The following is a 10,578-nucleotide window of genomic DNA, read 5'->3' on the forward strand; positions in this document are numbered from 1 at the left end:
GTTGGTATTTGAAGGCGATTTGTGAAAACATTGCAGAATTGGGAAAATGGACGCAGATTACATGTTGATATGTCGATATGTGAGACAAACAACATTAGGTGTTAGCGATATTCTACAACGAGATAAGATGAGTTATTGGAATAGATTACGATAAAATTATCTCAATCTAACGTGACTCTTTCTCTCCATTCTTCGACTTCTCCATTTGGACTTTGCAGAAAAGATGCAGTAGTCGTTACACGATGCTATACTGGGATTGGTGTTAAAGAAGTGACATTGATGTTTGATAGAAATCTCCCACTCACCGGTCATATCCACCTCCGCTTCATATTCCTTGCCCTTTCCTTTCCATCTCTCCTTCCATCCTCTCTCCCTCGCATGTTCATTGTAATCTCCCACCTTCCTGTCCAATGGATCCAGGTGTTCATTCATATTCAACCCCATCATTTGATCCAACAACGGTAAAGGGCTAGGACTGGCGGCAGGAGTAGGAGGACGTAAACCTGAATGTGGTATCATACCCATTCCTGCACCTACGGGAAGTTGTAAAGGTGTATCGAGTGACATCGGAGAACGAGAATTTGTTCCTCCTATGTATTGCGATGTCGGATCGAGAGATAGAGAAGAAGGATGTGGAGAGTTGATGGGGAATTGAGAAGTGGTGATCATGGGAGTTGGGGAAGGGAAAGAAGTGGATGGTGGGGAAGGTGGTGCTGACCAAGTTTCAGTTTCGTCCATGGTCCAGGTTGAAGGTTGGATGTCGGATGGTGGTTGAAAGAGGTAAGTTGAAATGGAAGGTGATGCCTTTGACTGTTCTTGATATGTGGTGGATTGTGAGGTAAGAAATAATGAATCACAAGATTATGATATGAAGTAGGGTAACTATGTATGAAATTGACACTTGATACTGAACACTTGACACTCGAGGTTTAAGATGGTACTTGGTGATGGATCTGATATGAGGGGTGACAAAGGCGGGTAGACGGAAGGGAAGAAATGAGAGATGACAAATGACAACCCGACATGCACGGGAGGCGAGGCGGGTGGATGGATGGATCAGGTGGGTGACCACGCACGGGGACGACGAGTACGGCGATTGATAATGAGTGTAAAGGTCTCTCAGGTCATGATGAGATGTACAGTGGGAGATGTCCGGGTGGGGTGTGACATGTAAGTTACAGACAGAAGTATACCGTAGAAAATGAGTTGGTGCTAGATGTGATCAGATGGACGGAACAAGGTGCAAAGTGACGTCGATCCCTTCCTTCTTCCCCTTCCCTTTTCCCGGCTCGGCGCTCGCCGCTTTTGGCCATTGGTCGTGGCATGTGTGGCATGTGGCTAATGGCCAGACTAGCTACTCTCGACCATACTTGTAGCCCCCCAGTGGCATACTCATCGCATACACCCTCACCTTATTCTTTATGATACATGTGATACATAGGTATAAAACTATCATTTAACGGGACACGAAATGATACGATTTCTTTTGATATGCTCATCCAGGATAGAATGGGAATGATACAATGTAACTCAGAATCGTCGGGTGCGATGCCGACGTGCGCCGGGCCTCGGTCTGTCCTCGTCTACCATCGATTCGGCAAAAGTAGTCGGCATGTCCTCTAACGCACTCATCAAGCCCTCGTCCATATCCGCCATCTTCTGGACCGTATCGTCCTGTGGGGCTTCCGGAGGAGAAGGTGGAACACCCGTGAACCGAGTCTATGTGTTAGATGTCATGTCGATACAAGCTACTAGTGGCACGTGATAAAAAGTCACTCACCCTCTTAGCCATGTTTGGACCTTCCGGGACACTTGAGTTTCGCTTCAGGGCAGACCGTAGACCCTCAGTTCTTGTACTTTGGACACGGGGGATGAGAGACGGTGCGGAAACAGGTGTTGACTGCATCTACACAATGAGCTTCCCACAAGTCCTTTCATTCTTTAACAACTCACCAGGTCATCTCTTCCATCTTGCTCGGACTGAGCCATCGGCATAAAGGTAGTTCCGGGGTTTTGCACCATGATACGGAGCTGTTCCTTCAGGTCAGCATCTCCGACCTTATGCTGACAAACTCTCACGGCCAAATGGTCAAACGACTTCTGCAGTTCTGCCCGCTCATGTTGAGTGCGTTCCATCCGACGAATGACCTGCTCTCAGCTTTGAATTCTTGGGATATAAGGTGAGTAACATACTTTCTCTTTCTCAGCGCCTAGGATTATCAGCGACACAGAGTCAAGATCACGGGTACTCACGCAGCTCCAACTCTTTTGTCTCAAAGGCTTCTGCGTGTGTAAGCGTCGTCCCAGACCTCGAACTCTGAGAAAAACTGACCTGCGACAAGCTCCATTCCGATCTCCTTCCCCTTTCCTTCAGCCAGTTCATACAATGCTCATTGATCAGCGAGTTTGGGGATTTGTCCTGGAAGTGATTTACTCACCGACTTCTCCGGCGGTCTATGGCAGTCAGCTTGTAAACAAGCAACAAAACACACAACTACTCACCAACTCATGACAAAGCAGCCGTTCGATGGGAGTACGAGTGTCAAGCTGCTGACAAGCCTGGTTGATCAATCTTGTGTATCACCCTCGAGAATGGCTGACTCACGGTAATCCCCTCTGCCAGCTCTGATTCCAGTCTTGTGAGGCGGTCCCTCGCTTCCTCACGCTGATAATCAGACTCTAGCTCGTACACTTGATGAAATAACGAACCTCCTTCTCTGCCGTTTTCAGACGTCCCGAGAGTTCCTCTTTCTCACCACACAACCTACCAACTGCCTCCTGATGAGTGGCTGAGCTCCTGTCATCCCCTCGTTTTGTCAACTCCTGATAAAGTTCCTTCATCAGATGCTCAGAAGTCGACAGTTTGGCGTTATCAATCTACTGGATTAGTGGACAGACTTACGTCAAGAGTATCAACTTGCTTTCAAATTGATCACTTTCGAGTTGAGCTCCTCCACCTTGGCGGCGGCCACGTCGTGTTGATTGTGTAAGGCTGAGACTTCTCGTGCCACATTTGCTAGATTGATCTAGTCCTCAGCAGAGAATAACAAAGTTGTTTTGTGACTTACACCTTCAATCTTGAGCTCCTGATCAAGCCGTATATTTTCAGCACGGAGACGCTTTCATCAACACTTTTTATTCTACATTTGTGACAGGCATATGACCTACCTGTTCTTGAGTCTGAAGCTGTTCAATCTTTTTCCGCATTTCCACTTCAGTTCTCTGCAGGCGTGTTACTTCTTCTTGTTTGTGCTCCGCTGCCACATGGTATCGGGATCCACTTGCTGCAACGTCCGCCTGTGCTTCGGAAAGCGCTCGTCTCGATCTGCGAGATCAGTGATTCTCTCATGAGAGGGTGTGTATCTTACTTCTCAAGCTCCTCTCTTGCCCCAGCTAATTGCTGAGTTACAGCTTGTACCTCATGTGCATGTCTTGATCGTAGTTGTTGAAGTTGGGCGTCACCCATTGCAAGAGCTCGGTCGGCATTGCTCTCGATGATCTCGGTTGGTACCCCAAGAGCTCCCAATATGCCTACGAACTGATTGAGTTGTTCCTCCAGGCGTTCAATCCGTTGATCCCGGATCTTCAAGTCTGCTCCAAGCATGGCAATGCTGCAGTGTCAGTGACATAAAAATTGTCTGTGATGTTGCCTCACGTGTTTGTTTGAGCATCTTTATTAGAGTGACTCTGTTCAAGTCGAGCGCGAAGGTTCTCACACTCTTGCTGAAGAGCCGAACGATCTTTCTGCAGTCTGGGAATCAGCTTTTGCTACAGATCTTGGAAAGAGCTTACCCGTCCATCTGCTGCTGGGACAGGGACTGCCCTTCCGATTTAAGGCCAGCGAGTTGTTCTTCCATGCGTGACCTAGTGACTCAGCTATGCTTGGTAATACTGCTCAGTACTCACTGGCTCTCAACTAGAGTCCTCTGGTTTTTGATGACGTCTCCGTGTACTCGAGACATGGCAGCGCGTTCATTCAGAGCTGAAAGTGAGCTTGATCAATGATACACATCGTGCGCACCTTTATTAAGCTCTTGGGTGAGGACGGTTCGTTGCTGATGCAACTTGGATAGCTGTACACCAAATTCCTTCCGCAGAGCGGTCCCCGTGAGGTCGAGCACGTCTACCCCTGTCAAGTCAGCGACGAAGAGCGTTGGATATTGCTGGCGTACATGTATCCTTGTCCTCCAGGGAATGATCATCGAGTTCTCTGATGCATCGTATCGCTGCCCGCATTCTTCAAATTCAGCAGGTATCACAAGTGGAAGAACGAGTAACTCACGCTTGTTCGTGTTTCTCAATAGCCTTGCGCGCATTCAGAACTGTCATCTCCTTTGCATGCTCATGCGTTTTTGCCAGCTCTTCGATTTCTTCCTTATCTTTGACAGTTTGCCGTAAGCGTTCTTCCAGCTCTGAAATATGTACCCGAGATTGCTTGAGTTGCTTAAGCTTGTCTGATCAGCTCACTTATCACGTACTAAAGAAAAAGAAAAGTAAACTGACCTCCATTTGTCCCTTTGCCAAAGTCATAGGAAGTAAGGCCTCAAAATCGAGATCACTGTTGACAGGTCGCGTTCGTACCCAGGGACCCTCAAAGGAGTTATCGGCCCTCACTGGTCCATCACTCCCCGGCATGGTCAAGTCGAGGTCATCGCAATCGCTATCGCTATCGATATGATGTCCATCATGTATCTCGTTTTGCTGTTGGAGAGCTCCCAAAAACGGATTGACAGGAGAATGAGTGATCTCCGGCCGGGTTCTCTCACGAGGAGCACGTTGCGGTGCGGGTGTTGGTGTGGGCGACGGAGGCGGGGTGTGTACGCTGGGAGTGTAGCTGTGATTACTTCCCGCAATAGGATGTGAATTTCGTGGTACATTCGAAAGGGGGCTCTTGAACGGTTGATATGATTGCGCAGCCCCAATTCCCTTCAAGGGTCAGCTTCCACAATGGTGTTGTGAAATCGGCACTTACTGCTTGTTGCATTCGTTCTGACAAGTTTACCTTGGCCATTGAACTAAATCCCCGGAAATCGTGGGGCTGTACTCGCTTTCCCCATGGAAATTTCTCGAAGCCACCCTCGAGCCCATTGTTCGGGTCCAAAGGGTTTAAATGATTCTCAAAGGCGGGACCAAGAGCTGTAGGGGTGCGAGATGGTTGGCGATAATTGTCGCAAGAAATCACAGGAGATCCGACAACGCTTTCGGGACCGGGTTGTCGAAAAAGAGGGCGTGGAGTGTGGGTGACAGAGCCAGGTCGACGCATCTGAGGTTAGCTGGAGTAAAAATGAGCAACACAAAGAGATATAATGTGAAAAGAATGAAACTCACATTGAGATGAACGCTAGAAGAGTATCAAATGGTATCACAATCTCACCTCACCGATTAAGAGGGACAGTTAGTAGTAATACCTGTTGCCATCAGCAATGACTTCCTTGTCCGACACGTGTACAAGAGAAAAGTAACACGACGAGGAGAGAATTTCACTCTCCTGCTATCATCTCGTACCATCTTCTTTCAGAAGACACGACTCAGTACTTTCATTATGATCGGCACATCGTGGAACACAGAGAATGAAAACGACTGATGGTGAGGAAGTGGTCAAGAGTGTGAGAGTCAGATTGTTGAGAAACGCCAAGTGAAAACGACTGATAGTAAAGAAGCGGAGAAGAATGAGAGAATACCCTGACAATGCTTGCCGGATTGTGGAGTAGAGAAGGACGACGCAACCACTGTTGAAAGAGTAATGAAATATGAGATTGACGAAGAAGAGAAACTCCGTCCATGAAAGAAATGGGGACAGACAGAGTATGTGGTGGGGTGAGATGATGCTGAGAAGCGGGAGGATGACACTTGAGATTTGCCACTCGACGATCGATGAAAGTCCGTCTTTTCTCTTCTCAGATGAAAGAGAATGAACTCACCATACACTTGCTTCCTTAACGACCCGCCTGATAGAATGGAGATTGATGAGAGAAAGTGTTGATGAAGATTGAAGTGATATAGCAGAGAAGAAGAGAAGAGAAGAAGAAGAGGAGGGTGGAAAGTGGAAAGATGATTCATCTCGGACGCACGGACCCCCTGATCCTTCAGTCCAGTCAACTTTTCCTATATCGTCAGATCATTAGTCAGCATTTCCACTACACCATACGTTCTGGCAACCCTATCAGCCTATCAGCACACAAAGTCAGTATCATCAAGCAAAGTATGCATCATCCATGTCCTTCATAGAGTAATGTAAGAAAGAGCAAACAAATCAATTCAAAATTCCTCTTCCATCTTTCCTATTTCTTTCACAAACCTTTCCACCACTCGCCTACATTCATCAATCACACCCGTCCTATCCCATTCTCCTCTCTTACGCCATATTCTATCAAACAACATCGCTCTTAATTGTTCCAATTGTTCCACGTTCAGATCCCCAGTGGAAGCCGTCAATTCGGTTTCTAGAATGTCAAGGTGAGATTGCGGTAAGACGAAAGGAGGATGTATTGATATTTCTTCCACTGGACGTGGTGGTGGGACGGATGGAGATAGTAATGATGTGTAAGATGGATGTTCTGTTGATTGAGAAATTATTGGATCGTTTCTTGGTCGTTTATCAAGATGTAGAGGTGGAAGTGATTCTTCTCTTGATCGTTTTAGACTTGGACTATCTTCCATTTGTACATCCTCATCTCCATTTTGGACATGTTCAGTTCCACTTGGTCCAGAAACAATTGTTGGTACTTCCATGACATTCTCGGGGACACCATTATGTGTGAGAGAGGGAACAGGAATAGAAATAGGAATAGGAGCAATTTCGGGATTGACTGGAAGTGACGAAATTGTTGTCGCTTCCGCGGCCTTTTGTTTCTCCCTTTCGGCTTTCCTAGCTCTCATACTGAGTGAATATCGTTCGAATTCCGGTGTCCACTTGGGATCGAAGGATGCTACATGCATTCGAATGTTCGCTGCCATATCCGCTATTCGAGCTTGACGATCAACGTCCAACTTCTCTGCGTTTTGTTCGATCTTACGAACGTCGGCGAGGACCTCGGTAGGGGTGTGATATTTGTGCTTCAGAAGACGATGCTGGATAACGTCGAGATCTATATCGTGGGCTTGCCAGACAGAAGTAGCGGGATCGGGTTGAGGTGCGGATGCGTCGACGATGACGGGAGGAGCAGGTTCAACAGGAGGTTGTGTTTCGGGGTTGGTGAGATGCAAGGACGTAGTGGGTGGAGGCGCGAAAAGGTCGTCAATTGTGACTTCGATCACGCTATCACCGTTTCCGTTACCGTTCGGAGCAGTCACATTGATGTCAGCATTATCATGGCCTGGTTGAGTTGCTTGTACAGCTCCAGCCGCTTCTTCAGCGAGATAGGCACTGAGGCCCATTGCGTCCTCCTAAATTGTCAGCTCAGCCGCCGATAAACCAGTAGAGCGGAAGGAGGTGCATCCCTGGTTCGACTCAACGCGGAGGAGTAGAGGACGATAAAGGGGCCGGGGTGAGAGGGTGTTAACCACGACAAATTGATGACATTGATGCACGAGGCTAGGGATGATGACGAGACTCGAACTCACTCGGACACTCGCAGCCACCTTCCTGTACTTCTTCCCCAATTCCTGAAAGAAAGAAGCAAAACTCAAAATCATCATTTGTCTCGCCTGATTATCCCTTTCCAAATCTCTCGCAATCTCCGCTTCCGACGGTTGTCTTGGTGGCAGTGGGTCAGCAAGAGGGAGTGTCTCCAATATCCGTTTACGTCGTGGTATAGCGTCCGGAAAAGCGGTCGGGGGTTTATGAAATGAAGCTATCAGATCTGCGAAATATGCCGACCGATCCGACTGAGTTATCAACATTCGGCTCATCCCTCAAACTATGCGATCTTGACTATTCTTAGACATTCCTTGATCATATATATACACGAGGGAAACCATGAAGGGACGACAGTGAAAGAAACACAAGATGAGCCGAAAGGAGAAAGAGGACGAGAAAGCAAACAGAAGAGATGTGCTCACCACAGTAGGTGGTATCAACTCCACCCTGTTCTCATACGAATGTCCAAACCATTCCCTCACATCCCTGGGCAAGGTCTCCAGACTTCCATCGACCAAAGCAAGTAACAATACTGGATCTGAAGGGGGGACAGAGTCAAGCAAAGCTTTCACAGTCGCTCGCGCCACTTCGGAGAGGGTTGCCGCCCATTGTGCTAAAGAAGGGATGTATATGATACTGGGTTGATGTCTTTTGGCCTCCACGAAGGTTTGTACGATAACTGCTTCTGTCGTCTGCACATTAGCTTTCTCATGTCCGATTCTGTCTTCCAGAACGAAAGTCAAGGAACAAAGAGTCAAGGCGGAGACTCACCCGAGTGGAATCACTCATCAAGGTACCCAAGTCGAAACTCTGAACATGAAACCCTTCTAGGTGATGAAGTATAGCAGGTCCTAGATAATTCTGACCCATCCCGCTTGATCCATACACCAGTATTCTAGGTCTGAAAGTCCTCAGCTTGTCGAGCGCTAATCGATCAGCGAAAGCCCAAATTTGGAGTGAAAAAGGGTCACCTTGTAGCATAGCGTGTTTCTCAAACGAATCATCGTCGTCTTCAAATTCAGCCTCTTCTAAAGCCGTCTTATTCTTCGAAGGTGGCAAGGCCAGGTCGACAACCTCTTTCAGTCGAGTTAACGGACGCTCCAGTAACGGCGTCAGATGTTGAGGCAGCTGCACAGCGACTGAAGATGAGGCTCTAGCTGATGAGGGAACAATCTCTATTCAATCAGCTAAGTGATTGTCGTATGTTTGGAAGCACAAACTTTTCAGAGAGAGCATGAAATCTTTGGGCTTGACATGTATACTCCCTGTCTCCAATTGAAGCCGATCGGGTGTTTTGTATATTTGAGGATACCGTCTTTGGATCGCATTAAGAGCAGCTTCAGTACACAAAGCCTGATATCAGTTTGCAGTAGTGAGATCGACGGATCACACTCACACGTAGATCAGCACCACCATACCCTTTAGTCAAAGTTGCGAGATGTTCTAAGAACTGGTCAGACAAGGGAGGACTCCATTTCCGAGTATTGATGCCAATGATCTTCTTTCGTGCTGCGCGATTGGGGAGAGGGAAGTAGAATTCTCGATCAAATCTTCCAGGTCGACGGAGAGCTGAGTCCACAGCGTCGGGTCTGTTGGTCGCACCAATAACGATGACTTGGCCTGTGACATCAGAGAATAAACTGACGGCTTGGAGATGAAGGACTTACCTCTACCGTCCATACCGTCCATCAAGGCCAAGAGGGTTGATACCAAGGAAGCATGTATTTGATCCTGTTTTGAACTTCTCACAGGTGCCAAACCTTTCGGTCAGTATCGAACAGGATGATCAGGTAGAAACTGACCGTCAATCTCATCGAAAAAGATGATGGAAGGCTGAGCCGCCCGAGCTTCTTCGAATAACATTCGCAGTTGACGCTCGGCTTCTCCGACCCATTTCGACAACACATCAGCCCCTTTACGCATGAAGAAAGCTACACAATAAGCACAAGGTAAGACAGCAAGAAGACAGACAAACCTATTTTGGTGTTTCCGGTGCTACATGACGCTGCGAGGGCTCGAGCCAGCAAAGTTTTCCCTGAGATCATCAACGGGATTCATGGGATGAGTCAGTGACTGACCTGTCCCAGGAGGTCCGTGGAAGAGGACGCCGCGAGGTGGAGTGATGCCAAATTGCTGGAATAGTTCGGGATATAGCAGAGGTAGAGCGACCATTTCCTTGAGCTGGTTGATGTCTACAATCGTAAGTGGCTGCATTATGGCGGGCCACCGTTAGGCAAGTGGTACTCACGATCATCGAGACCACCGACGTTGTCGAAAGTTACGTTCATATCCACTCCAAGCGGATCGGCGTCTGCAGTTGCTGCGAACTCAGCGCACTTCGGGCGTCCATGACAAAATGCTCACAAGATTTGGGATTAATTCTCCCGAAGTTGGGGACATCGGTGGGAGCGCCAGTAGCAGGACCTACTCTGCCAGAACTTCCAACGCCTGAACCTGTTACACCAGTCGCATTCTTCATCGGCGAAAGGAAATCCTCCTGTAGGGTTAGCCTATGAAGATACATCATCGTGCGAATAACACACCGAGTCACTGGTATCCGGATCACCCATAGCTCTAGCCAGTTGACCACCCTTCAATGCCCAAGGTAGACCTTTCGTTGCTGCACCAGGACCGAATCCTGCCCCATTTCCAAAAGCGCCCAATCCCCTCGAGCGAGCACTAGGTCTCATGGGTTGATCATCCTGCCTGCCTATCTCCGCACTTATGTCAAGTGGAGGTAGTTGGTAATTGGGTTGATTCGTACGCGCTCTCAACCTCCTGGAAGGTTCCTCCGTCCGTACTGTCCGTCGATTTCCACTACTCCGTGCATTACGTTCACTTCTCCTTCGCAGTCTGGGTGGACTTTCTTCCGTACTTGGTAATTCTTGATCATCATCCACAAATGGCTCTGCCAGTGGATCATCTGATTCCTCGGTATGGGAAGCAGCTTCACTCTCCGTGGGATTGAAAGATTCGGCATCGGCAGAAGAGTGACGGCT

At 48.1% G+C, this 10,578-nt stretch overlaps 2 protein-coding genes across 2 annotated transcripts in view; both read right to left on the reverse strand.

The window, feature by feature from the left end:
* Positions 1–156: 156 nt before the first annotated feature.
* TREMEDRAFT_59551 (uncharacterized protein) lies at positions 157–738 on the reverse strand (the record flags this gene model as incomplete). Its single annotated transcript, XM_007001658.1, has 1 exon — positions 157–738. One exon carries the CDS (start codon positions 736–738, stop codon positions 157–159), a length of 582 nt encoding a protein of 193 aa, XP_007001720.1.
* Positions 739–6,194: 5,456 nt separating this feature from the next.
* The window catches only part of TREMEDRAFT_70962 (uncharacterized protein), a 5,373-nt gene continuing 989 nt past the window's right edge, over positions 6,195–10,578 (reverse strand). Inside the window, exons 2-15 of the mRNA XM_007002016.1 lie at positions 10,102–10,509; positions 9,944–10,076; positions 9,828–9,899; positions 9,658–9,771; positions 9,555–9,614; positions 9,382–9,510; positions 9,247–9,339; positions 8,976–9,199; positions 8,800–8,932; positions 8,551–8,754; positions 8,351–8,505; positions 8,002–8,271; positions 7,564–7,827; positions 6,195–7,386 (exon numbers count right to left, since the gene is read on the reverse strand). Of these exons, the coding sequence (XP_007002078.1) occupies positions 6,259–7,386; positions 7,564–7,827; positions 8,002–8,271; positions 8,351–8,505; positions 8,551–8,754; positions 8,800–8,932; positions 8,976–9,199; positions 9,247–9,339; positions 9,382–9,510; positions 9,555–9,614; positions 9,658–9,771; positions 9,828–9,899; positions 9,944–10,076; positions 10,102–10,509 (3,387 nt within the window). The 3' untranslated portion in view covers positions 6,195–6,258. The remainder of the gene's footprint in view (positions 7,387–7,563; positions 7,828–8,001; positions 8,272–8,350; positions 8,506–8,550; positions 8,755–8,799; positions 8,933–8,975; positions 9,200–9,246; positions 9,340–9,381; positions 9,511–9,554; positions 9,615–9,657; positions 9,772–9,827; positions 9,900–9,943; positions 10,077–10,101; positions 10,510–10,578) is intronic.

The sequence above is a fragment of the Tremella mesenterica genome (genome assembly GCF_000271645.1).
Source record: "Tremella mesenterica DSM 1558 unplaced genomic scaffold TREMEscaffold_1, whole genome shotgun sequence".
NCBI classification, from domain to species: Eukaryota; Fungi; Basidiomycota; class Tremellomycetes; order Tremellales; family Tremellaceae; genus Tremella; species Tremella mesenterica.